The sequence below is a fragment of the Myotis yumanensis genome, unplaced genomic scaffold (genome assembly GCF_028538775.1).
Source record: "Myotis yumanensis isolate MYYU_CA2020_CCGP unplaced genomic scaffold, mMyoYum1.0.hap1 SCAF_12, whole genome shotgun sequence".
Taxonomy (NCBI): Eukaryota; Metazoa; Chordata; class Mammalia; order Chiroptera; family Vespertilionidae; genus Myotis; species Myotis yumanensis.
In genome coordinates, this window is record NW_027223763.1 from 1,208,818 (window position 1) to 1,236,137 (window position 27,320).

Below are 27,320 nucleotides of genomic sequence, written 5' to 3' on the forward strand. Positions count from 1 at the left end.
TTCCCGCTGCTGGACTTGTCTCCATCCCGTTGGTCACAGCGACTCTCCAGGGCTTGGGGTCTCCTGGCTGCACCAGGAAGGCTGGGAACGAGGAGGGAGCAGGACAGACCAGAAGGTGAGACCCACATGTGCCCGCGGTGCCCAGGAGCTGGCCCTGCCCCCGACTGGAGAGAACGCCCTGAGCCCTGAGCCCTGAGGGGGGGCGGGGGGCGGACAGAGCCAGGGCCAGGGCCGGTGGCTATGAGGCCGCATCTCACAGTCGGGCCTTCGGGGCCCAGGAATTCAGAGCAGGAGGTGGCCCAGTGCCCACACCAGCGGCCGCTCAGCCAGCGGCCCTCCCTGCACCCGTCCAGGTCTCCCCGGTCCCCCCACTCGCAGGTAAGGCCGAGGGTCGGAGGGCGACGGGGCAACTGCGGGTCTCAAGGTCTCAGTGCTGAGGGACAGCAGGGATGGGGCTGCCACTGTCCACCTCGCCCCACACCCCTCCCCTCCATCCCTCCTCCCAGACCCCAGGTCACAGGGGCAGGGGCTGTTTGTGATCAGCACCCCCAGGTCTCTAACCGAGGCTGAGGAGCTCCCCAATGCCCACTCCCCTGCCAGTTCCAAGGGGTGACACGCGGGGGCGGGACCAGAGGAGAGGCAGGGGGGCGGGGGGGGGGGGGGGTGATGCCAAACAAAGGCAGCGAGTCCTCAACCAGCCCCACGCGGGGGTGGCGGGAAGGGGGTGGGGAGGCCAACGCCGGGCCCCAGCCCTGGATCCTGGGGTCGGGGCGCAGCACCGCCCGCCCCCGTGCCAGGCGCAGGAGGTCCCGCCGGCCCCCTCCGCGCGCGGCCCCGCCGCAGCCGCCCCTCCTCCACCGGCGGCGGGAGGAGGGACCGTGACATCACGGCCACGGCGGGAGGGGCGGCGCCCGCGCACTCACTTCCTCGGCGCCTCGGCCGGCGGGGCAGGCGGACGGACGGTGGACAGCGGGCAGCGGGCCGCGCACGGGGCGCCGGCGCTGGGCAGGGCGAGGAGGGGTGCGGGGCCCTGGCCTGCGGCGACCCCGGCCCATGGCCAGCCCGGCCCCGCCCGCCGTGGACGAGCTGCCCGGCGCGGCGCGGCGCCTCTACTCCAGGTGGGCTGGGCGCCCCGCGGGGCTGGGGGCGGGCGGCGGGCGCGGGGCGGCGCGGGGCTCGGCGACCCGAACAAAGGCGGCGGCGGGCGCGCAACGTGGCGGGGACGCGCCCTCCCTCCGGCCGGCGGGGAGCGGGGCGCGGCGGGGGGTGGGTAGCGGGGATGTCGGAGCCGGGCCGCGAAGAGGGGGTGTGGGGGATGCTGGGGCCTCCCTCCGCCCGCAGACGGGTGGGCAGGGCGGGGGCTGGGCTGGGCTGCTGCCGCCGGATCCCCACCCCGGACGGGGGAACTGGTGGCTTCTCCCCGCGGTGGGGCCGCCTGGCACAGCCGGTGGGGCGGGGGCTGCCGGGAGCTTCCCGCCCAGCCTGGCACCCCCCCCACCCCCCCGCCGGCCTGTGCGCTCAGAGGCCCGGCCGTGCCCCCAGCCCGGGTCTAGCGGGTGGCACCGGGTTGAGGCTGCAGAGCCCGCCACCAGGTGGGTGTGTGCCGCCTCGAAAGACACCTGCCTCCAGGCAGATGCCTGGGCGATGGCACGGCTGGGCCTGTGCCCCGTGCCCGGCAGGGGTGGCGGGGTGGCCCTGCCCAGGGCTGCGTGCCTGCTTGGTGACTCCAGGCCTTTCCGGGGTGTTCCGCAGGGTGATGCCCTGGGCCGGGCCCTGGCGGGTACAAGACCCTCCGAGGGGCTGGGCTCTGCCAACCTGTGCGGTGTCCAGACCGGTGGGGCAGGCGTGCGTGCTGGGCAGGGGCGATTCTTGGTGGCAGCTCCCCGGGGCAGGCCTGGCGCCCTGCGTGAGCCTGACAGCACCCCCCCCCCACCCCCAACCTGAAGGACATTGTCACCCCAGCTCCCCCGGCCGCCCCTAAGACCCCGGCCCTCGCTGTGGGGCCCTCAGGGGGCCTCTGCCCGCGCCCGTGTGCGGAGTGGGGGCGTGGTGGCGGGAGAGGCCCTGCTGCCCCTCCCCGCTCTGGTCTGCTCTGTGCTGCTGGCCAGACACAGCCCCATTGTGTGGGCTCCGCACCAGTGCTGGGCCCCCGGCCTGGCTCCTGGGCCCCCCACTGGGGGGCGTGCGCGTGGGTGGGTTGGCTGGCAGCTGATGCGGGAGGCCTCCCTGAAGGACCCCCCTCCAGGGCCCCCAGGGGATGGAGGGCTGTGCAGGCAGCACTGGCCCCAGGGCCCTGCTTGACGGAGGGGGTGTTGGTCCCAAAGAGCAGCAGGAGTTCATCTGGCTGCACCGGCTGTGAGCATGTGTGTGAGTGTGTGTGCGTGTGCGCGCGTGTGCGTGAGTGTGCGCGTGTGTGTGCGTGAGTGTGCGCGCGTGCGCGCGTGCGCGAGTGTGTGTGCGTGTGTGTGAGTGTGTGTGAGTGTGCGTGCGTGTGTGTGAGTGTGCGTGCGTGTGTGTGAGTGTGCGCGCGCGTGTGTGAGTGTGCGCGCGTGTGTGTGCGTGCGCGCGCGTGTGTGTGAGTGTGTGCGTGTGTGTGTGCGTGAGTGTGTGCGTGTGCGCGCGTGTGTGTGAGTGTGCGTGTGTGTGCGTGAGTGTGTGCGCGTGTGCGCGTGTGTGTGCGCGTGTGAGTGTGTGCGCGCGCGTGTGAGTGTGTGTGCGTGTGAGTGTGTGTGCGTGTGCGTGCGTGTGCGTGAGTGTGCGCGTGTGTGTGCATGAGTGTGTGTGCGTGTGCGCGTGTGTGTACGCGTGTGAGTGTGTGTGAGTGTGTGTGCGTGTGTGTGTGCGCGCATGTGTGAGAGACAAATTGACAGACAGAGGCTGGGAGACCGTGCACAGCATCCTGGTCAGCCCCCAGCTTGACATGGGAGCCGGGGTGTGGGCTGGTGCCAGAGCCCAGTGGGGACACAGACAGGGCCCTGGCCCGGGAGACAGCCCGGAGGGGTCGCCGGGAGAGGCCTGGGGCCCAGCCTGCGTCCGTGCGAACCGAGGCCGCGCTGAGCTGCCTGCAGGGCCGGCGAGCAGGCCCCCTGGGCTGAGAGCCAGGGAGCCAGGCCCAGGCGTGTGCAGCAGCTCCCGGGCAGAGCAGGCACCTCAGGCCAGGGTCGTGTGCCCCCCTGACGCCTCGCCTGCGTGTCGGGGAGGAGGGGAAGCCCACCGTGATGCGGTGTCGGAGCGGGAAGGCTGGCCACCAGGGAGCCATAACCACTTCACCTCCGGGAGCCAGCAGGCAGCGGCGGGAGCGTGGCAGACAGCGCCCGGCCTCCCGGCCACTGCGGTCCGGCTGCTGGGAAAGCGCCTGGTCAGCCCCTTGCCAGGAGCGGTGCGTGCGCCGACAGGACGGCGTGAGAGAGTAGACCCGCGGGCCTGTGGGCGGTGAGTCTGGCGGGGGAGCTAGGACCACAGCCCCGGGGACCAGAGCGCCCTGGCCGGCCGGCCGGGCCCCAGTCTCCTGTCCCGAGAGCGGGCGCCGTGGCAGCCCTTGGGTGCACAGGCCTCGGTGGGGAGCCGGCCGCGGGCAGGAGGGCTGGCCCGGCAGACCACTCGGCCCAGTGCACACGGGCATCTCGCCAGGTGCGGGGCAAACACCCACCGGCCTGCAGAGGGGGTGTTGGGGCAGAGGCGCAGGGAGGGGCCTGGCCGTGCGGGGCAGCCTCCCAGGGGACCCGGGGGGGTGGCCTGCAGTGCATGTGCCGGGCAGCAGCCTTGCGGGGCGGAATCGGGGCCTGGGGGTGCTGTGAGCCTGCAGAGTTTGGGGGTTCAGCTCATCAGCAGGGGCTGGGCACGGAGGAGGTGGTCTAGGCCCGTCCCCTCGGCTGGGCTGTCCTCGGGGGCGATGGTGGCATCAGACAGACCTCAGGGCAGGGAGGAGAGTGCCGGCTGGACACCCTTGGGAGCAGGGTCTGGTGTGGGCGGGTGGCATGGACCTGGTCCCCCCTCGGCATCCACTGCCCAGAAGGAATCCGAGCTGCCCTCCAGGTGGGCCCTGGGCTTGCCGGCTTGCAGGTCTCTGCCCATACCCGGCCTTCACGCGGAGGGCAGCGTGTGAGAGCAGGGGCTGGGGCTGGCAGCGGGCACACCCCCCTGCCCCGTCTCCTTCCTTCCTCCATTCCTCTGGGCTCCGTGCACCCACCCCCGCCCCCCGCCCCCCACCCCCACCTGCCCACCGGCCCGCCCTGCTGACTGCGCTGATCCCGGCTCTGAGCTGCCCTTGATCCTCTGTCCACCTCGGGCCCTGGGAGCCCCAGATGATCTGCCCGAGGACCTGGGGTCTCCTGAGGCCGCCAGAGCCTTCAGCCCACCACCCTGGGGCGGGGAACGTCAGGGGAACCCCGACTTCAGTGCAACCCCAGGACCAACAGCCAGGGTGGGGGAGGGCTGACTGGCCGAGAGGGAGGCCGGGAGCCCGCGATGCTGGCCGTGGCCGCGGAGGGCCCGCCTGTGGCCCTGAGCCTGGCTGACAAGGCGGCGTGCAAAGTGGTGTACGGCGCGCCCCGCCCCGCCCCCGCCCCCACCCCCGCCGCCTGTGGGCCTGGAGCTGCGGCTGCTCGTGCAGAAGATGCACAACCTGCAGAGGCCCAGGTGCGGCGCGCGCCTGGGGGCACCGGGAGGGCACCTGGGCAGGGGCGGGCGATGGGTGCCGGCGGGGAGGTCAGGTGCCGTCGGAGGTTTGGGGGTACGTGGAGAGGGGTCCTGTGCACCTGCCTGGCCTTCTCCAGGTGACCTCCCTACATTGCTGGGGCCCATGTTAGACACCCCTGTCTGCCTTCGCGATGACACCCCATCAGGGTGACCCCCACCCCTTGAGTTTGGGGCCCTGGTTCCCAAGCCAGAAACCTTGGCTCTGGGACAGGTGGGCGCGGCCAGGTCTGCCGGAGCCAGCAGGGCCTGTTCCTGCCCGAAGGGCCCACAGTTCAGAGCCCGCGTCCCTCCACCGTCCCCGGAGGAGAGGGCAGGTCGCCCATCAGATGGCTGGCCAGGCAGCGGGGCAGGGACAAGCCGGCCCTCGTGGAGAGGCCCCGGGCGTGGCACCTCAGGGCTGCCCATGGGCGCCTGGGACGGGCATCTGGCTGGCTCTCCCCGGAGCACCGCCGGTGGCCGCCCGGCATACGGGGGGGAGGGGAGGTGTGCCCGACGGAGACTGAGGTCTCAAGGAAGCGTCCCTGACCGCCGGCTCTTGCAGAGGTAACAGGCTCTGCTTGAATCTCGGGGAATGGGGTGGGGGGGGTCCCAGAGCCCAGGCCCTGTGTTCACGTTGGGGAGGAGCCTGCTCTGCCCCCGTGCCGGGAGTCGGCTGGACGAGGGGTAGGGGCTTCCCCGGCAGAGAGCTGGGGGCCGTGGGCGCAGCTCCCGAGGGTCCCCAGGCCCCGGCCTGCCGTGGGGTTGTGGCCGCCGGGAATGTTGGGGCGCGAGGTCGCGTGCAGCAGAGCGGCGGCTGCGTGAGGGGCGCTGGTCAGCGTTTGAAGCGCCGGCCCAGCGGCTGTTTATCTCTAAGGAGATGTGTTGGTTCCCAAAACTGCTCGTCGCACGTTTCCCGCCACACGGGGGGCCGAGGGCCTGGGGCGCACGGGTCGTGGGTGCTCCGAAACCTCCACACGCCGCGGAACGAGACAGGCCGTGGGGCTGCCTGACCGCGTGGGCCGTGGGGACAGGACCTGCTGGCTCCCCCTGCGGCCCCCCTTCCCTCCGCCCTCGGGCCGCCTCTAGCTGGGGCGGCAGCGTCCCCGGGGCCGGGCCCGGGCGGTCAGGCCTTGAGCCTGGGACCCACGTGACCAATAGGAGCCGCCGGGGGAGCCGAGGCCTCGGGGAGAGTGTCCGGCCCAGGCCGCCCGCAGGCAGGGCCACAGCCAGGCCCTGGGCTGCCCGACGCTCCGCTCCCCTGGCGCCTCCTGAGTTCAGGGGGCAGCTCAGTGAGCGGGGCCCACTCGGGGTGCTGCGTGGGGCCCACTCGGGGTGCTGCGTGGGGCCCACTCGGGGTGCTGGGTGGGGCCTACTTTGGGGTGCTGTGCGGGGCCCCAGGGTTAGGCCTCTCATCTGAAGCTCCTGCCCACAACCCGGGGGCAGAGGGGGGGATGGGGAGCCAGCACGGCCTCCCGCGAGGTGCTGGCGGGCACCCAGGCCCTGGCCTTGGGGTTGGGCCGGTTTCCAGGGTTGGAATCACCCTGGGACATGGTGCTGTCCATTTCCTCCCACAGCAGCACCCGGGGGTGGGGACGCATGGTGGCCGCTGTTTCTCAGGCCCGTCCTGGCCAGCAGCCCGCAGAGCGCGTCTCAGCCTGGGGCTGGGACCCGGGGGCAGGACGGGGCCGAGGCAGCCACGTCCCCCACGAGGACAGGCGGTGGCTGAGCCTCCAGCTACTGAGGGTGAGCCCCTCCAGGATGCGGGCTGGGGGCGGGGCTGGGCCCAGACCCTGCCTGTGTGGCCTCGGGCAGCTCGCTGGCCGGTTGCCATACCTCGGCCGCCATGCCTCGGGAAGATGGTGCAGGCTCCTAGCCTCAGGGGCCCCTCGCTAGGCGGCTGACACTTGGGGGTCGCAGGGTTTGGGGCTCCGCCATCGCAGCCCGAGGTTCACAGACTCACGACTTCGGCCCAGGTGCTCCTGAGCCCTGGCAGTGAGGAGGCTCGGGCATCGGTGAGCCGCACAGTGTGCCAGCCTGGGCATGGGCACGCCACCCGCCCTGGCCCCGGCTGCTGGGCGTTTGTCCCATGAGAGGTTGGGGTCTGTGTGTGGGCCTGGCACAGCCACAGCCCCGGAGGCCCGTGGTCCGCAGCGAGCGTGACCCTCCTCTCCGCCAGGATGGAGGCCTCGTGCCTGGAGCTGGCCCTGGAGGGCGAGCGGCTCTGCAAGGCCGGGGACTTCAAGGCGGGCGTGGCCTTCTTCGAGGCGGCCGTGCAGGTGGGCACCGAGGACCTGAGGACGCTGAGCGCCATCTACAGCCAGCTGGGCAACGCCTACTTCTACCTGAAGGAGTACGCCCGCGCCCTGGAGTACCACAGGCACGACCTGCTGCTGGCCCGGTGAGCGCGGGGAGCGGGGAGCCTCGGGGTGCAGGCCTGGGGGTGTGGGCTTGGGGGGAGCGGTGAGCCTTGGGGTGCGGGCCCGGGAGTGTGGGGACGGGGGGGAGCGGGGAGCCTCGGGGTGCAGGCCTGCAGGTGTGGGCGCAGGGGCTCTGGCAGGATCTGCACACCCTGCCCTCGGGGCCGGGCTGTCAATGCAGCCGAGGGGCCGAGCTCTCCGGGTCCACGGGAGCCTGGGAAGGGGGCCAGGACCCAGGAAGTGCCCCCAGGAGGCCGTGTGTGAGCTGAGACACGTGTGAGCACGTCTGTATGTCTGCATGGGCATGAGCATGGGCAAGGCCCCGTGTCCCGTGTGCATGAGCACACGTATGTGCCCATGTGTCTGTGCCCGTCTCTGGGGCTGTGTGTAGAGGGGTAGCCCCCTCCCTGCCCTGTGTTTCTGGGGGTCCCTGCCCCTCCTGCTCCTTCTTCAGGCTGCAGGGGCCACTCCTCAGCCGCCTCAGTGGCCGGACCCCCCAGCAGGCAGTGGGCCCCGCCTCCTGCCCCAGCCCCAGCCCCAGCCCCAGCCCATCGGTGCTGGCAGGCGCCGTCAGACTCACTGCACGTCATAATGTTAATTCTCACTTCAAGGCCCCCCAACTCTCCCTGCCTCCATCCGGGGTCCTCCCTGAGCCCCTCCCTGAGCCCCAGCAGCTGCAGGCGATGCAGGGCCCCCCCAGACCTGGCCCCGAGGAAGGGTCACCCTGAGTGGTGCACCCGGCCCTCCCCCACCCTTGCCGAGACCCCCTGCCGAGCCGGCCCTCGTCCGCCCTCCAGGACCATCGGCGACCGCATGGGGGAGGCCAAGGCCAGCGGGAACCTGGGCAACACCCTCAAGGTCCTTGGCCGCTTTGACGAGGCTGCTGTCTGCTGCCAGCGGCACCTGGACATCGCCCAGGAGCAGGGCGACAAGGTAGGCGGTCAGCCCCCCCCCCCGGCCCCCCACGCTCCCCCCCAGCATGTGGGCCTGGGGATGCCCCTCCCCGAGTCCTTGCCTTTGGAGCCCTGGAAACAGCCTGGACAGGCGCCCAGCTCTGCGTGCGCCGTGGGGCCACATCGCCACCCCGGGGTGGCTTCGGGGCCACCCCAACCGCGGTGCCGCCCGCAGATCGGAGAGGCGAGGGCGCTGTACAACATGGGGAACGTGTACCACGCCAAGGGCAAGCAGCTGTCCTGGAGCTCCGCGCAGGACCCCGGGCACCTGCCCCCCGACGTCCGGGAGACGCTGCGCAGGGCCTCCGAGTTCTACGAGTGAGTGGGGGGCGGGGCGGGGCCACGAATTCCACACGCACTGCCCCAGGCACAGCGTCCCCCTCCCCGAGGGCCCCGACAGTGGCAGCCAGGCTGGCCCCCCCGCCCCGTCCCCCCCACCCTGCACCTGCCGGTGCTCGCCCACCGCGGTGGGGAGGAGGGAACCGCTCACCCAGCGCATGGGCTGGCCTGGCCAGGCGGGCATCGGCCCGCACACTGAAGGGTCACAGGTCCGATTCCCGGCCAAGGGCACATGCCTGGGTTGCAGGGGCAGTGCCCAGCCCCACTCTGGGCATGTGCAGGAGGCAGCCACTTAATGTCTCCCCACATCGCTGTTCCTCCCCCTCTCTTCCCGCTCCTCTAAAACTCAGTGGGAAAACGCCCTCGGGCGAGGATCCCCAAGCACCCCAACACTTGGCCGGAAACAGGGCCGGGGCGCTGGCCGAGCCCCCGGGCGTGGGAGAACGGAGGGTAGGCCTGGGCCCAGTCGGGGGGGCCTCGAAGCTCGGACGGCAGCGAGTGGACCAGAGCTGAAGGGGCCGCTCAGCGCGCTGTGCCGGGGGACGGCCACAGGGCCCCGCTGCCCCACGGGAGGGACTCGCTCTGACCCACTCGCCCCCAGGAGGAACCTGTCGCTGGTGAAGGAGCTGGGCGACCGGGCGGCCCAGGGCAGGGCCTACGGCAACCTGGGCAACACCCACTACCTGCTGGGGAGCTTCGTGGAGGCCACGACCTTCCACAAGGAGGTGAGTGGCAGCTGGCGGGGTGGGCAGCGGCGGGCGGCCTGACACCCACCCAGGCTGCGTCCGGGCTTGGTGCGGGCTCCCCGGGCTGCCCCTCTGGACACACACAGGGCGGGCCGCCGCGGGCAGGAGGCGGCGGTGCTGTCGGTTCGGTCCCGGCTGCTCTGTGACCCCCGGCTGCGGTCGTCCTAGCGCCTGGCCATCGCGAAGGAATTTGGAGACAAGGCGGCCGAGCGGAGGGCCTACAGCAACCTGGGGAACGCCCACATCTTCCTGGGGCGCTTCGACGTGGCGGCCGAGTACTACAAGTAGGCACCCCGCCGCCGGGTGGGGGGGCCAGGTGGGGTCCCCGGCCGCCCCAGGAGGGCTGACTGACAGCCGTGGGCCAGGGCTACCGGGGCTTGGTGAGCGCCTTGTGCCCTGGCTGAGGGCCTCCCGGTGCGGGTTACTGGGGGGACCCAGAGCCGGTACAGCTGTTCCCATATGGACTCGGGACGGTCAGGACCGCTGGCTCCTGGGGGACCCTGATTAGGGCCAGGACACTCGCTGGGCCATCGGCCTCCTGGTCTGAGTGGCTGTGGGGGGCCACTGGGCAGAGGCCGGACCATGTGCACTGGGTTCTGTGTTGAGCCTGACGCCCCATGTCAGACGCTGACCTCGTGCTGTGTCCCCAGGCCCCCGTGAGGCGGCCGGCCGGTGTGGGCAGAGCCTGGTGGGGTGCCGCGTCCTGACCGAGGGGGGCAGCGTGGTGGACGCAGTGGAAGGCGCCGTGGCCACCTGAGGAGGGGGCCAGCCAGGCCTCAGGGCGGGTGGGCTGCTCGCCCCATGGCCCACCGCCCACCCTCCGGCAGGAGCGGGGGGCTGAGCAGGGCCCTGTCCCAGGGGCGGGGTGCTGGAGCCTCCTCTGGGTGACCCGCCCGCAGGAAGACGCTGCAGCTGTCCCGGCAGCTGAAGGACCAGGCGGTGGAGGCGCAGGCCTGCTACAGCCTGGGCAACACCTACACGCTGCTGCAGGACTACGAGCGCGCGGCCGAGTACCACCTGCGGCACCTGCTCATCGCCCAGGAGCTGGCCGACAGGTGCGTGCCTGTGGGTGGGGGTGGGGGGACGCCGCCCGGGGGGCTCCCGCAGGCCTGCTCTGCCCCCGACCACCCAGGGACCCTGGGCAGGCGACTCGCAGTGACTCCGGCACAAGCCGGTCGGAGGGGTGCAGCCTAGTCACTGCTCATCGATCCTTTAAGCCCCCCCCCCATATCTACACGAACAGTCTCGTGCAGAGACAGACAGACCGAAGGTCCCTAAACGCACAGCCACGCACAACGGTCTGGGGTGGGCGGTGGCCGGGGCACGGGGGCTCAGGGCCACAGGCCGCGGGCTCGCGGGTGGCGGAGAGGAGGTGGAGGAGTTTGGCCCCAGACGGTGGCAGTGTCATGGGTGGCACGCGCTGCCACCGAATCGAATCGATCGCCCTCCAGGACGGCGCAGCTTCACTTAATGACCCAAAGGGCTGGGCCCGCTGTCGCCCGGGTGGAGGGAGCCCTAGGAGTGAGAGCCTTGCCGGCCACTAGGGGGCGAGCAAGCCACGCCGGGAACCCTGGTAGCTGAGTGTCCAGCCCCCCACTCCACTCCTCGTGGGCGGCCCACCCCTGGACACCCGCCCCCCGTCCTTCCCACCTCCTGCCAGGCTGGGCCTGACCATCTGGGCGCGGGGGCGTGGGGGGCTGGCAGGTGGGAGGCTGTCAGGCCAGGGGGAGGGGCGTGCAGGTGTGGACTGTTCCCCTCCCTGGCAGAGTGGGCGAGGGCCGGGCGTGCTGGAGTCTGGGGAACGCCTACGTGTCCATGGGGAGCCCGGCTCAGGCCCTGACCTTCGCCAAGAAGCACCTGGAGATCTCGCAGGAGGTGAGCCCGGCCGGCCCGGCCCCGGCCCCAGCCACTGCCCCGGCCCCAGCCGCTGCCCCAGCCCCAGCCGCTGCCCCAGCCCCAGCCCCGGCCCCAGCCCCAGCCCCAGCCCCAGCCACTGCCCCGGCCCCAGCCCCAGCCACTGCCCCGGCCCCAGCCCTAGCTACTGCCCCGGCCCCCGGCCCCAGCCACTGCCCCGGCCCCAGCCCCAGCCGCTGCCCCGGCCCCAGCCGCTGCCCCAGCCCCAGCCGCTGCCCCGGCCCCAGCCCCAGCCGCTGCCCCGGCCCCGGCCCCAGCCGCTGCCCCGGCCCCGGCCCCAGCCCCTGCCCTGGCCCCAGCCGCTGCCCCAGCCCCAGCCACTGCCCCGGCCCCCGGCACCCAGACCACTCCCGTCCGGCCAGGTGCCCTGTACGCTCCTGGCTCCTGGACTGACCCCGTGTCCTCTCGGTCCATCACTATGTGCTGCCCAGGGGCTGGCCTCCCCACCTCTCCTGAGGCCTGAGGCCAGGCGACCCATTATCTCCCGCAGTCAGGAGGTGGGGGCGGCGGGGGACAGGGGGCCTGGGTTCCACCCCTAGAGCCTGTGTGCCCTGTGGGCAGGCGCACACCAGGCCCTTCTGTTCCCTCGGAACTGGTCAGGCCAGGCCACAGGGACGCCTGTGCCCGAGGCCCCGGGTGGGAACGACCTGCCAGAGGCTGCCCTGTTCCGGGACCGGCCAGCCCAGCCCATTGCCGCCCTGGGGAGGGTGGGCAGGTCCCCTCCTGTTGTCAGGGCAGCCCCTGGCTGGGAGCCTCCGAGCCTCAGTGACCTCTGGTTCCCTGGCCCCTGGCTGACCTCTCCTGACCTCACCCCCTTCCTGCTCCTTGCCCTCGCCCTGCCTCCAAGAAGCAGCCCCATTCAGGGCAGGGCCACGCCACCTCCCTCTCACACGCCCCCAGCGCCTGCCCGGACCCACCACAGCCCTGTGTCCGGGGGCAAGTGCAGCCCACAGGTGCCAGGGGGAGATGGAGGGAGCAGGAGAGCTCGGGTCTGGGGAGGGCCTGGGCGGAGAGCCCTCCACCGGGCCGCCCTGTCCCTCCGAGCACAGGCCCTGGCGCTCCTGCAGAAGCCCGCCGCCCTCGGGTTTGCTCCTGGCGCTGCCTGCCCTCTGCACCCAGGTTCTCCCGGGAGCCTCTGTCTGAGCAGGAGCCGGGGAGGAGCCTGGAGCCTGGCAGGCACCCGGGGGTGCAGCCGGGCCGAGCAGGCGAGGCCCACGGAGGGTGCCCGAGGAGGAGGGTCCCACGGGCAGAGGGCCTGGCTGCTTGGGCCCCAGCCTCCGGCAGCGGGAGGGAGGTGGCCTGGGTGCGCGAGGCCCCACCCAGGGACAGACCCCCTCCTCTGGGGCAGGTGCGGCCTGGTCTCCTTGGAGACCCAGAGGCCCCCAGCCTGCTGCCCACTGACCCGGCCCCGCTTGGCCACAGATTGGGGACCGAAACGGGGAGCTGACGGCCCGCATGAACGTGGCGCAGCTGCAGCTGGCGCTGGGCCGGCTGAGCAGCCCGGCGGCCGCAGAGAAGCCCGACCTGGCCGGCTACGAGGCGCAAGGTGAGTCCCCGGCTGGGGGTGGGGAGTCCGGTGCCCACAGGCAGGCCTCGGCTGGGATGCAGGGCCTTGGCGGGCAGGGCTGTGCCGGGAGGGCCGCCTGGGAGGGGCTAGCTCCTGCAGGGCCGGGCAATACTGCGGGTCCCACAGAGGTGGGCACTGACCTCAAACAGTGGGGGTATCAGCATTGGAGCCCTGCTCTGCCCTGCTCTGAGCCCACGGTGGGGGTGAGGGCACGATGGGCTATGCAGGGCTGGGGGGCACACACGGCGGCCCTGTCTCCCCAGGGCAGGGCAGGGGCAGGGAGATTGGAGATGGGAGAGTTAGGCATTCGAGGGCTGGGAACAGCATGCGAAAGGGGGGGGGGCCCAATACGGGCCTCAGGGCCCCTTCTTCATGGTCTCTGGGCAGCAAGAGCCTGTGGTCACCCTCGTTCCCCCCCAGTGGCCCCTCGGCCGGCAGGAAGGGGAGGGCCCTCTGCTCCTACCTTGCTGCCCCCCAACCCCCCACCAACGTCTGAGGACCCCCCAGGGGACCAGGTGGGAGGGCTGAGTCAGCAGATGGAGCGGGCACCGGGCACTAATCCGGTCCAGCCGCTGAAATGACCTCATCGCTCTCGGGCTGCTGGTCGCCCCGTGCAGGTCAGCGATGCGCACGCAGGACAGACCGTTCCCTGCAGAGCAAACAGATGAAGAAGGCGGGGTGGGGAAGGGGGCTGCGGGCGGGTGCTGGGCGGCTCAGGGCGAGGTAGTGGCCCCTCCCCACCCCCATGGTTCTTGCGTTTTCATGGAGTCTGGCCCCCGCCTTTCAATGGCCATGTTCCCAGGGCCCCCCCTGGCCCCCCCACCTGGGCTGCTGAGAACCAGGCCAGGAGTCGGCTGCTGGGGGTGGGTCCCAGGGTGTCTGGCAGTGGCCTGTCCTAGGAGATGGGGGTACATGTCACCCCCAACCCAGCTTGCTGAAGACTGAAGGGAGGGAGCCGTCTTCTGGGGCCCTCAGCCTGCCTGTTTTGGGGCTGCTGTGGTCAAAAGAATGGGATGGAGTGTGTCCCCCAAGAAGTATCAGGCCAGGGTGTTCCAAGGCTGGGCAGCTCTGAGAGCCCCTGGCCCTTGGGGGCCACCCTCTGGGAACCCGGGCAGGAGGTGGGGGCAGGGCTGCGCCTGGAAAGGCCCTCCTCCTGGGGGAAGGGGGGCCGTGGTGGGTGAGCAGCCCGCTGAGCGGAACAAGGCAGCTTCTGTCCTCCCCATGCCAGCTCCTCGGCTGCGCCTCCGGCCAGGCCCCCAGCAGCCCCCCCAGCAGGCTGGCGGCCAGGGAAGCCAGCAGGCCCTGGGAACAGGCCATCCTGGGAGGGCGGTGGCCCTGCAGCCTGCCCAGGCCGGAGGGGGCGGGTCTGGGGGCCGTGGCCTGGAGGCTCCGGCTCTGGGATGCGTCTGCCGGCCACTGGAGGCAGGCGGGCGCCCTGAGTGTGGGCGGCCCTGGAGGAGACCCGCTCAGGTGAGCCCTGCTTGGCTTCCTGCAGGGGGGTGGCACTCATTCCCTCACCGCCCCCCCGCACCCCCCCCCCCCCCCCCCCGCCTCCTGAGCCAGGGTGGTGGGCTGGCCAAGCGCCCACTTCTGGGAACTCCCTTGGGGGGTGGGGCAACCACATATCCAGAGCCTGTCCGTTGGGGTGGGGGGTGGAGGGGAACAGGGAGACCTCGGAGGGCAGGGGCTGGGCCAGGAGAGTGGGCGCGGCAGGCGGTGGGCGTGGTGTGTGGCCTTGCTTCCTTGCCGTGATAAAAACAGGGCCCCTTCTGCAGCTGGAGGACCCAGAGCCTCTCCATTCAGCCCCCACCCCAGCGAGTCTGTGTGGGAGGGGCGCCTCCCTGTCACTGTGCTGGGCCCCAGCGTCCAGGTGTCCTGGGTGCCCACCTGCCCTTCCCAGCAAGGGCACCTGGCGATGGGCGGGCAGGACGAGGGCCGCGGGACATCCCCGACGCGCTGCTCAATCGGTGCAGAGCGGAGGGAGCCAGTCCGCCTGCCCTCGGTGGGGCGTCCCCCGTCGGTCCCCACGGGCCTGGGCCGTCCCGTCCCCCAGGCTCGCACTGCTCGGCGGCTCCCTCCTCCTCCCGTCCCTGCTCAGGGCGTCCGGGTGCAGAGCGGCAGGAGCCCCCAGGACACTGCCCGGAGGGTGGAGATGCACACGGGTGTTGTCCGAGGGGCTGTTTAGACCGCGGGCTCCGGTCCCGGCCCTGCCGCGTCCTGGCTGCCTAAGAGTCTGGTCCCAGCTGTGCCTCAGGGTCCCCGTCTGGGAAGTGGGCCCACGGTCACCCTGGGAACGGCGCCTGGCAGGAGTGAGGGCACAGCTGCCCTGTGCGGGCGCGCCTGCGGCCCTGACTTCCCCGTCCTGCCCCTCCCAACTCTGTGGCCTTGTCCAGGCGGCCCCCTCCCTGGGCCCAGCCAGTGTCCACAGTCTCGGGAGGGCGGCCCAAAGGGGACGGTGCATGGGGAGCCACACGCAAGGGCCCACACGCAGGCGCTCAGCCAACACTAGCTCCTCACCACGTTCTGATGCAGCACCTACTGCGCGCCAAGCCCCGTGGGAGCTCTAGGCCAGTGACGGCGAACCTCTTGAGCTCGGCGTGTCAGCATTTTGAAAAACCCTAACTTAACTCTGGTGCCGTGTCACATAGAAATTTTTTGATATCTGCAACCATAGTTAAACAAAGACTTATATTTTTGATATTTATTTTATATATTTAAATGCCATTTAACAAAGAAAAATCAACCAAAAAAAATGAGTTCGCGTGTCACCTCTGACACGTGTGTCGTAGGTTCGCCATCACTGCTCTAGGGGCACCCCAGCGGCCAGAACAGGCAAGGATGGCGACCAGTCCTGTGCTGGGAAGTCACCTCGTGTCCCCGGGCTTCGGAGGAACACGGGGGACAGCTGGGGTGTCAGGTGGACAGCGGGTGGCTTCGCAGAGGCCGTGTCAGTCCGCGCTGGCTGTGCCACGGGACCGCGGACCCGGCGGCTGAAACAATTCTCTCTCTCGGTCTGGAGGCTGGGGGTCCGCGCTCAGGTGCCGGCGCGGTGGGTTCCAGTGAGGGCTCCCCAGCTCGCAGAGGGGAAGTGTGGGGTGCAGGAGAGAGCGAGCAGTCTGGTCCCGTCTCCTGAGGGCACCAATCCCAGTGCGGGCCCACCCCCGTGACCTCAGCCGCCCGTCACCTGCCAGGGCCCACGGCCCCGCCGTCACACTGGGCTCTGGGCGTCCACGTCCGACACAGACACGCAGCCCTTAACGGTGACACCTGAGCAAAGACGAAGGAGGGGGGCGTGAGGCCTGAGCAGAAACGGAGGAACCGCGTCCAGACACGGGAGGGGGGGGGCCCGCAGGAGCGAGCCTGGCCCGAGGGAGGGAGTAGCGGGGCTGTGTCTGAGGCAGATGAGCACGGCGGGGGGGGGGCGGGGGGCGCAGCAGGGCTGACAGGGAGGAACGAGAGCTAACGGGCCCAAGCTGTGCGTGGAGAAGGGGTTTGGGTGCAAGGCTGGGGGGCAGGCGGGTGTGGGGTAGGCGGGTGGGTGTGGGGAGGCAGGCAGGTGTCGGGGGCGGGCGGCTGGGGGAGGTGGGCAGGTGTGGGGGGGCGGGCGGGTGGGGGAGGTGGGCAGGTGTGGGGGCGGGCGGGTGGGCATGGGACTCCGTCCGGGTGAGGCGGGAAGGGGTCGGGTTGGGACAGGACGTCAGGGTGGCTGGTGGGGCAGATGCTCAGCAGGGAGGAGGGACGGCCGGGGAAGTTTCCAGGCCTCGCCCTCAGGTGGGAGGGGCGGGCGGGGAGCGAGCTGGCGGTGCCCGGCCTGAATGCCCCCAGTCAGCCGAGGTGTGGGTGCCGGACGGCAGGCGGGAGGACCGGGGCTCCCTCCACACAGAGGCTGCATTTAGCCGGGCCCGAGGCTGCCGCCGCGCTGGCCACGGGGACCCGCCCGGAGCTGGACGCTGCGTGTCGGGGGCGGTGCAGCCGCTGCCGAGGCCAGGGACGCGGAGGGCCAGGAAGGGCCAGAGCGGCCGAGGGGGGCCCGGGGCCCAGCAGACAAGGTGGGGAACCGGAGGGGGGCCCTCAGGGTGTCGGGCGGCAGAGAGAGAGGCCCCACCCGGCCGGGCGGGCGATGGAGCAGGGGCCCGTGCCGCGGCTGCGTCCGGCCCTGTGGCCCCTCAGCCCTGGCACCGAGGTGTCCCTCCTCCTCCCCATCGATGCAGATGGCACAGGGGCGGGCAGAGCCCCCAAGTGCCATGGGGTCTGGGAGTGAGTCCTTGCTTCTTCCTCATGGGCTGGGAGGAGGGGGCCCTGACCGCGCCCTGGGGCCCGTGTCCCGCAGCCTCAGGACGGGTCGGGCTGCCCCCTCCGGGCGCTCAGGGGCTGGGAGGGCAGCAGCGGCCCCGCCGGGGCTCCTGGGACAGCGGCTCTGGCTCTGGCTCCGGGGCCGAGGCCGGCTCGTCCCGCCTCTAGAGAGCGGGACGGGGTGTGGCTCCCTCAGAACCTGGAGGCCAGACCGGGAGAGGACCTGCTCTGGACCCCCGTTCTCATGAAGCCCTGGACACCTGGTGGCTCCGTCCCTCGGGGCTGTCCGGGCAGGAGGTGTGGCCAGGGCTGGGGGCTCGCCATAGACCGCAGTGGTTCTCAACCTTCTGGCCCTTTAAATACAGCTCCTCGGGTTGTGGTGACCCCCAACCATACAATTACTTTCGTTGCTACTTCATAACTGTAATGTTGCTACTGCTGTGAATTGTAATATAAATATCTGATCTGCAGGATGGTCTTAGGCGACCCCTGTGAAAGGGTCGTTCGACCGCCAAAGGGGTCGCGACCCACAGGTTGAGAACCGCTGCCGTAGGGCCTGCAGTCGTGGGGCCTGGGCGGCCGCCGAGTGGGCAGGAGAGAGCAGGGTCCAGAGCTCGGGCACTGGCCCTTCCGGGGGACACGGCAGTCGGACCACACGGGCCATGCACGTGCTGCCTTTGCCTCCGCGCGGGCGGGAGAGGCGAGCTCGGCCCCCCGGGCCCCGCGGGCTGACGGCCGCTGTTTGGCAGGGGCCAGGCCCAAGAGGACGCAGCGGCTGAGCGCGGAGACCTGGGACCTGCTGCGGCTGCCCCTGGAGCGGGTGAGCGGGCGGGCGGGTGAGCGGGCGGGCGGGCGGCCGGCTGGGGACGCGGCGGGGACAGGACGTCGGCGAGTGCAGAGCGTGGGCCGAGGGCTAATGAGGCCGCTGCCTGTCTGCTGAGCGGCCACCTCTGTCCACGTCATCCCTGCCCGGGAGACAGACGTGCCATCTGCCCATCGGGTCCCCGAGAGGCCCACAGGCCTGTCGTGCCACCGCCCACTCCCTCCCTCCCTCCCTCCCTCAGGGCCCTGCCCGCCGTAACCCCGGGGCCCGAGCCCCATGTCCTCACCCCACAGACCCCTCTGCCCTGCCCAGCACGTCCCCAGCCCCCCATTAGGGCCCTGGGGCTGGTGGCCTACCCACGCCTGGGTCTCGCCCCTCCCCAGGAGCAGAATGGAGACAGCCACCACTCCGGGGACTGGCGGGGGCCGGGCAGGGACCTGCTCCCCCTCCCCGTAAGGAGCCGGAAGTACCAGGAGGGGCCGGACGCCGCTGAGAGGAGGCCCCGGGAGGGCGGCCACTCCCCGCTGGACAGCGCAGAAGTCCGGGTGCAGATGCCACACACGGTAGGCAGCTTGTCCTCGGCTCAGCAGGGGCCCGGGGGCCTCCCCGCCCATCAGGGCAGCACACGGGGGCAGAGGTCACGGCCCTGGCCACCCGGGACCTGCCGGCAGCGCAGGGACAGTGTTGAGCTGTGAGCCGCACCCAGCCCGGCCGGCCCCGAGGACAGAGCGGCAATGCCCAGCGAGGGGCCGGGCGGCCCACAGTAGACGGACGGTGGGGGTGGACGGACGCGCTGGCCTCCTGCAGCCTGGCAGGTGTCCCTCTGTGCCCTGAAGCCCCTCCAGGCTCCGGGAGCAGGTCAGGGTTCAGAGGTCAGCCTGGGCCTCCCTCCCCCCAGAACACCTGGTCCAGCCTCCGGAATCAGTCTGAACAGTTCCCTCCGCGCTGTCACCCCCGCCCCAGCCTTTCCCAGGAGCTCGGGTGGGCGTCTCTGCTGACCCCTCAGGCCCCAGCGCTGCTCAGCCGTCAGGGCCTGTGTCCATGAGCTGAGGAGGGGGCGCTGGACGCCGGGTGAACGGGCCGTGGGGTTGGGGTCCGGGCAGTGAGGGCCTCGCCCCCCAGGAGGGCCGTGCGGTCTGAGGGGACCGGGCAGGGGGGACAGGGCTGGGCAGGCCCAAGGTGGGGCCTGGGGGGTCCTGAGCGGGCCCAGCCAGAAAGGACCGGACAGGGAGGACCCCGACGCCCAGGCACGGGGGTGGGGGGGTGGAGCCACGTGGCTGAGGCGCAGGGAGGACTGCCCCGGGCTGTGAGGGTGGATGGCACCGGGCCTTGCCCGTGGCCCCCGTCCCCGAGCTCCCCCACCCAGGCGACAACACTGCCCGCACCCACTGTTGTCACGTGACCCGGGGCTGAGTGAGGCGGGGGCAGAGCCCAAACCCCAATTCCCTGGCGTCTCCCCCACAGCAGGGAGAACAAAGGGACTTGTCTTTCTGGCTCCCGCACGCCTCACCCACAGCAGCCTCCCGCCCGACAGACAGCTGGTTCCACCAAAAGGCGGCCGGGCCAGCGGTGCGCCACCTCCAGTGCCAGGGGCTCAGCCTCGGGCAGAGGTGGGCCCAGCCCGCGGGGTCCAGGCTGTCCCCGTCCAGCCAGGCCAACGTGCCCCCTGGCCCACATCCGTCAGCCCCCCTACGCTGCTCCCTGGCACCCCTGTAGCTGCCGCCTGGGACCCCTTCTTCTGGACAGACAGCAGCCGACACCCGGGCCTGTCCTGTGTAGCTCGTTTACAGAAACCCCGAGGGGGAAACTGAGGCAGAGGGCAGGGGTGTCAGGCCGGACCGGTGGCGCTGGGGCTCCAAGGCCTGGTCGGCCCAGCACCTGAGGCTTGGCCCGTGAGAACAGCAGGCCTCGGGGTGCTGGTGTTGTGGGGGGACTCCTATGGCCGTGCTGAGCCTGGCCCCACAAGGCCCGGACCCCGGTGGCAGGGTGAGCCCCCTGCCCGCCAGGCGCCTGACCCAGCTCCCCGACAGGAGGCAGCCTCGGAGGGCGGGGCCTGGGCTGTGGGGGACCCCTCTGCCCCCGGGATCTGCGCTTGCTGTGGAGGGAACAGGGCAGGAGGGCCCGGGAGGAGGCTCCAGTGGCCCCGTCCTGTCCTCACTCCTGCAGGCTCACAGCCACTGCCCCGTGCCTCTTGGTGAGCCCGGGCTGGCTGTGGTGACAAGGACAGGCCTCCAGGGCGGGAAAGGGACGCGGGGGACAGTTAGAAGCAGGGAGGGCCCTGGCCTTGGGGCTGGGTGGAGGCCAGGGGGCTGCTGTGTGGGGAGGGGCCGTGGGAGGGTTGTCGGGCTGCACGGAGGTGCTGAGGGTGACCGAGCCCCCAGGTGGGAAGGCCCTGGGACCAGCTCCCCGGGGGCGGCCGCCCTGGCTCCGGAATCAGCTGGAGAAAGTGGCGGCGTCTCCGTCTCCTGGCTGACCCAGCGGGGGAAGGACGCGGGGCCTGGGCTGGGAGTCGGTTCCCATCCCCCAGGCCCTCCGGTGTGACCGCCACTGGCCCAGCCAGAAGGCTCAGTGCTGTGCTCAGGGAAATCCACTTCCGAGTGTTTACGGAGCGCCTGTGTGTGCGTGTGTGTGTGAGCATGTAAGCGTGTGAGTGTGTGTGCCTGAGCGTGTGCGAGGGAGGGAGCTTCGGCGCTGGTGGGCGGGACGGGGAGGGCCCTCGCCAGGTCCTATTTAAGCGTGCAGCTCCCAGGGCCCCGAGTCTCGGCGGCGGTGGGGTACGCGGGCAGCGTGGGCAGGGTAGTGAGTGGCACGGGCACCTTGGCGTCCTGCCCTGGCTCCACGTGGCCAGCACCTGGTGGACCCAGCGAGCTACGGACGCGGCGTGAGTGTGGGGCCCTGACAGGTGGAGGGGGAGCCTCCTGGTCCGTGTGGACCCCAGCGGAGCTGGGGATGGGGGCGGGCTGCTGGCAGGTGGACGTGCAGTCAGCCCCAGGGACTGGATGGTCATCCCAGGGCCCATGCCCGGGTGAGTTCAGGGTGTTCCCTGCCCCCGTGGCCTCCCCGCCTGCTCTCAGCCCCTGGCCTGGGTTCTGGGCAGCACTGGGCCATGGCATCACCCCTGAGGGGCTGGCTAGGCAGGTGGGGAGGGGCAGCCCAGGCCGGGGGTTGGGGGCTGTGGTCCCAGGGAGAGACTGGCCTGAATTCTAGGAGGAGCTAGAGTGAGGCCTGAGGAGCTCTGAGACCCGGGGTGGACGGAGCCTGAATTTGGGGCAAAGGAGAGGTCAGAGCAGGGACAGCCCCCAGGCCCCCCTCGGCTGGGATCCAGGTGGTGGCCTGAGCGGGGGCGCGGGGGCGCGGGGGCTCCGAACTGTCCAGACCCTCCCGTGTGCGCCTCTGGTCTCGGGCCCACAGCCCCCACGTCACACGGGAAGCCTCAGCCCTTCCCAGGTGCCCCGGCTCCAGGGGTGGGGCTGCCAGGCCCGGGATGGGCTCTGCCTGGGCCTCGGGAGCCTCTGGACACAGTGCAGGGCCCTCGAAGCCCGGCCCCGGCCCTGGCCCCAGGGGCGATGGGCTGCGGAGGCCTGGGGACGAACCCTCTCCTTCAGGCGCCTCCCTGAGGCCGAGTGTCAGTCCGGGGGAGGCTGGAGAGTGCTGGGGTCACACCTGTCCTGGGAGGGGCCTGGCTCCCTTCACCTGGCCTGTGTGGGGTGCTGCTGTGCTCACCCCACTCCTGGCTGAGCCCGGGATTCTCCACAGCCACGCAGCCCACAACAGCCTGGGAGCAGAGCCCACGACCTCCGGGGGAGGCACCCGGCCACCCCGCGCTGTGCTCGGCCGCGCTCTGCCTGTAGGTCCCATGAGGCCTCACCAAGGGCAGCCCCGGCCAGGGCCCCTCATGCCAGCTGTCCCTTCCCTCCCTCCCGGCTGTGAGGTTGGGGGGCCGCAGGAGAGCAGAGACCTGGGGGGGGGTGTCTTAAACTGTGGCAGCCTTGGCTCTGGGCCTGCCAGGGGCGGGGGGGGGGGGGGGGCGGGGGGGGGAACCTGCCTGGGTCTCTGACCTCTGAGCGGCCACAGGGGGAGGCCGGGCTGGCCGCTCTGTGCCTCCGTCTCCCCGTGCAGCCGTGGTGTCTCTGCTGCTGTGGTCTCTGCGTGCCCAGCGCAGAGCGAGCCGGAGGCCACCAGCTGAGAGATGGCCGGGGGCTGGGCAGGGCCCTGGGGAGGCTGGGGGGTTGGGCCTGCTCTGGCTCTGCCCTCTGGGGAGGCCTGACAGACCCCCCCTTCCAGCCGCCCCTCCTGTGGGTGTGTGACCCGAGGCCCAGGGTCACCTGCCAGGAGGGACTCCTCCAGGCCCAGTGGCCCCGTATCTTGTCTCTCACCCCACCTTCCCCTTCCCTCCAAGGACCACTCTCCCCATCCTGACCCGCCGGTGGGACTTGCCCGGACCCAGCTGGGTCACCCTGGGGTCAGGCTGCACTGATGGCATCTCCCGGGGCCCCGGGTGGTCCAGCTGCAAACCCAGGGGAGGGGCAAGGTCATGCCGAGGATGAGGGCTGGACAGGGCGGTGCTGGGAGCGGGGGCGAGGGGTGGCCAGGGGACCAGCAGGAGGCCGAGGAGTGTCCTGCCCCCGGCCCAGGCCCAGCAGCCCCCGGGGTCGTGTCGGGGGTCTGCGAGGGGCGGCCTTTGTGGCCAGCGCTGACTGCCCCCTCCCCCCCGTCCCCAGAGCCTCCCGCGGGTCCCGTCCTCCGACGAGGAGTGCTTCTTCGACCTGCTGAGCAAGTTCCAGAGCAGCCGCATGGACGACCAGCGCTGCCCGCTGGAGGAGGGCCAGCCCGGGGCCGCCGAGGCCATGGCCGCCCCCGCCCTGGAGGAGAGGATGGGTGAGCACCGCCGGCTCCCCGACCTTGAAGGGGCAGAGCCCCCAGCTCCCAGGGCGAGGGGGGCGAGGGCGGTGCAGCCGCTGCAAAGTGCCCGTCACTGAGCTCCCGCCCCCGCCTCCCCCCAGCTGCCTCCTGGGACGCGTCATCCGCCCTCCATCCCGTGTCAGGAGCTTCGTGTCGGGGGCGGGTGTGGGGGGGCTCCCCTCCTGTCACGTCCCGGAGGCAGGTGTGGGGGCCCCGGCAGGGGCAGCGGGGACCCCGTGTGCCCCCAGCAGTGCTGTGGGCTGGGCTGGGCTGGCACCTAGAGCTCCGCTGCCCCACCTCGGGGCTGACCTCCCGGCCCCCCGGCCCCTGTCCCCACAGCCCAGCCCCCGCTCACGGCCTCCCCGCAGACGGAAGAGCTCTTCGACCTCATCGCCAGCTCGCAGAGCCGCCGGCTGGACGACCAGCGCGCCAGCCTGGGCCGCCTCCCGGGGCTGCGCGTCACCCACAACAACCTGGGGCACCTGCGCGGCGACAGGGACCCCCAGGCGCCGGGGGACGAGTTCTTCAACATGCTCATCAAGTGCCAGGTAGGCGCTGTGGGGGCAGGGGGGTGTCCGGCCCCAGGCCCCCTGCAGGGCTCTGCCCTCCTCTTAGGCCGGGTCTGGGGAAGCCTTGGGCGGGCGGAGGGGGAGTGACAGGCGGCTCAGCAGGTGTCTCCAAGCGGCCATTGGTGGTCAAACCCCCCTGAGGCCACCCCAGGAAGCCCTCAGTCTGGCTGTTCGGACAGAGCTGGAGGGTCCCCAGGTCCCCAAGGCAGTGGCTTTGGGGACCCCTCCAGCCTTCCACTCTGGACAGAGAAAAGCCACGGGCCAGATGGCACCGGAGTGGGGAGGCGGCGGGTCTCACTGCCCGGGGCCCAGGCCAGCACGGGGCCCGGCCAGCACGGGGCCCAGGCCAGGAGAGCCTGGGGGCGGGGCACACGGCCTGCGGGCAGAGCGGGCAGTTTGCAGACGTGACGCTCGTTCCACAGACAGGAAAGCACCGCCCTCGGCGAGCCTGGGGGCCCCCCCGAGTCCCCCGTCCACATGCACGCAGGCTCCTGGCCCTTCTGCTCCAGGCCCTGCAGAGAGGCCCTCGCGATGCTCAGCCCCCTCGGCCCCCAGCACCAGCCCCACCCGAGGCCCCTGAGGAGCTCCCCACCTCGGGTCCCGGGGACTCCTGACCACACCTGTCAGGGTGCTCTGGGGGGGCCCTGGCAGCTCCACCTCCCAGATGGCTCACCCCACACCAGCAGCTGTCCCCCCAGAGGCGGCCTCGCCCCTCCTGGCCTGGCCTGTCACTGACCAACAGCCCGTGCCTGAGGGTTGTCTGCGGGGCCCCTGCTGGGCCGGCCCTCCGAGGCCTGGAGGGCCAGGCCGCCGACCGCGTGTCCGCTCTGCCCAGTCCTCCAGAATCGACGACCAGCGCTGCCCGCCGCCCGACGGGCTGCCCCGCGGCCCCACCATGCCCGACGAGGACTTCTTCAGCCTCATCCAGCGGGTGCAGGCCAAGCGTATGGACGAGCAGCGGGTGGACCTCGCCGGGAGCCCAGAGCCGGAGGTGGGCGGCCCCCCAGAGCCTCGGCAACAGTGCCAGCCCGGCACCAGCTAAGGCCTCGAACCCACAGCCAGGCCCACCCTCCTGGGTGCCCAGGGAGCGGCTCTATCGCCCAGGATGCCCACGGCCTCTGAGAAGCTCATCCTCCCTAGGCTGTGGCTGAAGGCCGGCTGGGCCCCCGCCCTTCCCACTGAGCCGGACACCGGGCACCGCCCCCACTGAATGTCCCTCCCCAGGGAGGCGGGCTAGGCCAGGCCAGGCCGCCTGGGGGGAGGCCTTCTCTGTCCTGGGCCCGCTCCCGTGGTACTCAGCTCCCCGCCGGCCTGCCTGGCCAGCCCTCCCTCGCCCCGGCCCCTGCCCAGGTGCTGTCCCGGCCTGGGCCTCTCCCTGCCCCACCGCTGTCCTGCGGCCAAATGTGAAAACCCTGCTGCCACCCCACCCCCCAAAGGTTCTGTGCCGCCTCCTAGGGGCCCGCCAGCGACATGGACGTCTGTCCTCCCAGAGCTGGTCCCAGCCCTGGCCTCTCATCCCCAGGAGGGCCCCCCCCCTCCCACCCAGGCTGCAGCAGGGGGACAGGAAGCCCACAGTGGAGGCAGGCTCACCTGCTCCCACAGCCCCTGGCCCTGAGCCCCAGCCCCAGGTGGCCCTGAGCAGGCAGGCCCGAGAGGAAGGAGGGGGTGAGCGTCCACATTCCTCAGCTCCAAGCTCGGGAGCCCGGCCATGGATGGGGCCTGGGTGCGCGGGGTCCGGGGCCAGCCAGGCCTGCACCTGGCCGTGCAGGACGGGCAATGGCCTGGAGGCTGCCACACCATGGCCAGGGGGGCAGCGGGTCAGCAGAGCTGGGAGGCTCAGCTCCGCCCTCCCCCACCAGCTAGGGCTACGTCGTCCCTCCTCCTCCGTATGTGCAGGGGGTCCTGCCCCTCCCTGTCCCCAAGTTGGCACGGGATGGGCAGGAGACAGCCCTCACCCACACCCATTCCTGGGCCCGCTCGCAAGCCCCCCTCCACCCCCACCCTCCGGCCTGGGGTTGATTCTCAGCCCCAAGACACGGGACGGCCCCTCCTCTCCAGGCCCTGCTCTCAGCCCAGCCCTGGGCTCTGGGGGGAGGGGAGGGTGCTGGGGACCGAGGGCGGGGCTGGCCACCGGTACTTGAACGTACTTGAACGGACATGCGTATTTATTGCCCTCGCGTTTCTGCCATTGTCCGAGGGCCCTTCCCAGACCAAGGGTACGTTTGTTTTTCTGTTTTTCCGGAGAAATAAAGTTGGCCAAGCGAATGCTGTCCATGTGGGTTTTGGGGGGTAAGCTAGCCTGCGGGCAGAGGCTCCCAAGTGCCCGCCCGCCTGGGGTGCCCTGCTCCACCCCCACCCTCACCCCTCGGCCTTGCCCCTGCGAGGGGCAGTCGCTGTCCTAACTGGACTCACTCTCCAGGATGCGCTTGCCTTTCGGGTCACAAGTCCCCACCCAGGACCAGAGGGGCCACCTAGAGCACGGGGGGGGGAGGGGGGCAGTGGGCCTGTGACATCACCGCCCCCCCAGACCCTGATGGACGCAGCTGAGAGAGCAGCCTGGGGCGATGCCCCACAGATATGGACACCCCAAAATAGCAGCCGTCATAAGGTGCTGTCCCCAGGAGGGTCTGGGCACCGGGTGGGGGTAGGGGAGGCCCCACTCTCCTCACTCCCCAAGACCCACTGCTCCATCCACACCCCACACTGACCACAGGGGCCGGGGCCCCGCAGAGGGCGAGGTTGGCTCAGCAGGGGCAGCAGCAGGAGCACACGGGGTGGCATCGCTCCCGAGACGGAGGAGGGCCCCCCCACAACAGTCCTCACTCCCCAGGAACCCTGGGGCCCGAACGCTCTGCAAATAACATTGGGTGCTGTGTCCCTTCTCGGCAGCTAACGGCTGACAGTCCTGCAGGGAGTCGTGTGATGCTGTCTGACCCTCCTGAATGTCCCAGACACATGACCCCTAATTTGACCTTTTGGAGAGGGCCCTGGACTGGGGCTGAGGGAGGAAAGGTAATCGGGGGGCGGGGTGCGGGAAGCAGAGAAGCCCGGCTGGGAAGGGCAGAGGCCTGGCGATGGCCACTGTTTGAAAGGGGGCTGTTACTGTCGCTCTGTGTGGCGAGGCCAGTAGACCAGGCGACGGTGCCACTGAAAGAGGCATTTGATTCTGTGGCAGGAACCAGAGGAGGGGCCACAGGCCACGGGCCACACGGGAAGGTTGCAGGTGGGCCAGAGGCAGGGGAGGGGACATGCACAGGGCCTGGCAGGCCAGGACTGGCCGTGCAAACAACCGGCGGCTCCCGGCGGGGGCTGCCCTGAGCGTCTGGTGCCTGCCTGGTGCGCTCACAGGCATCTGTCATCTCTCTTGGGGGGGAGAGGGGGGGTATGGGGGACAGTCCCTCCAGGGTCAGCAGGGCTTACAGGTCAAAGCATCAGAATGTAAAAATGACACGGAACACACACATCCAAACCACAGGCCTGTTTCCCCAGTCATGAAGAAGGGTCCTGGGGAGCCCTACTAGGTCCAGCCAGCTTCCCAGGCCTCCCCAAATTCAGTCCCAACTCGGGGGGGGTGGGCAGTGAGGCAGCCAGGCCAAGGCCCGGCCCCGCTCCTGCGTCCCAGGGCAGCCCGTCCCCACGGCCTCGGTGCTCCGCGGGGGAGCAGGCGGGGGCGCTGAGGATGACAGTCCCTGCAGATGGCGCAGGAGGCACTGGCAGGAATAATGGAGGGTTGTTTGCCAAGGAGAGGACAGGGGGTAATCGAGGCAAAGCTCAAGCTGCCAGGGCCCCGGAGAACAAAGCCGAGGCTCCGGGGGCCGGCACGGGGCGGGGAGGGGAGCTCAGATCCCGCCGGGATCCGCCGGGACGGTGATTCATGCTGAAGGTCACACAGCCCAGAACACTCGGGAAATAAACACACTTTCATAAACACAGGAACATCCTGGGGAGGCCGTCAAACAAGGCAGCCAGACAAACCGCACGCCCCAGGGTGGGGGCCACGTGGGGCCCGCCCGCCCCCGCCCCTCAGAGGGCAGCCCAGCTCCCACTGCCCTCGTCGCCAAGGCCGCCCGGCCCGTCGGCAGCTGCAGTGAGAAGCCTGGTGTGTGTCGGGGGGTCGGGG

The 27,320-nt window shown here is 71.2% G+C and overlaps 1 protein-coding gene across 4 annotated transcripts; it reads left to right on the plus strand.

The window, feature by feature from the left end:
* GPSM1 (G protein signaling modulator 1) lies at nt 1-25,465 on the plus strand. Of its 4 annotated transcripts, none has more exons than XM_070430297.1 (14): nt 1-115; nt 6,854-7,075; nt 7,892-8,027; nt 8,223-8,365; nt 8,988-9,111; nt 9,301-9,416; nt 10,032-10,187; nt 10,899-11,007; nt 12,469-12,592; nt 17,656-17,726; nt 18,113-18,292; nt 22,451-22,607; nt 22,971-23,179; nt 24,036-25,465. In XM_070430297.1, exons 2-14 carry the CDS (start codon nt 6,855-6,857, stop codon nt 24,240-24,242), a joined length of 1,953 nt encoding a protein of 650 aa, XP_070286398.1. In that variant the 5' UTR covers nt 1-115; nt 6,854; the 3' UTR covers nt 24,243-25,465. The 4 variants fall into 4 exon arrangements, with proteins under 4 accessions (XP_070286398.1, XP_070286397.1, XP_070286400.1 ...); XM_070430296.1 differs by lacking the exon at nt 1-115 and adding an exon at nt 943-1,118; XM_070430299.1 differs by lacking the exons at nt 1-115; nt 6,854-7,075; nt 7,892-8,027; ... (4 more) ...; nt 10,899-11,007; nt 12,469-12,592 and adding an exon at nt 14,071-14,083.
* The last annotated feature ends 1,855 nt before the right edge of the window (nt 25,466-27,320 follow it).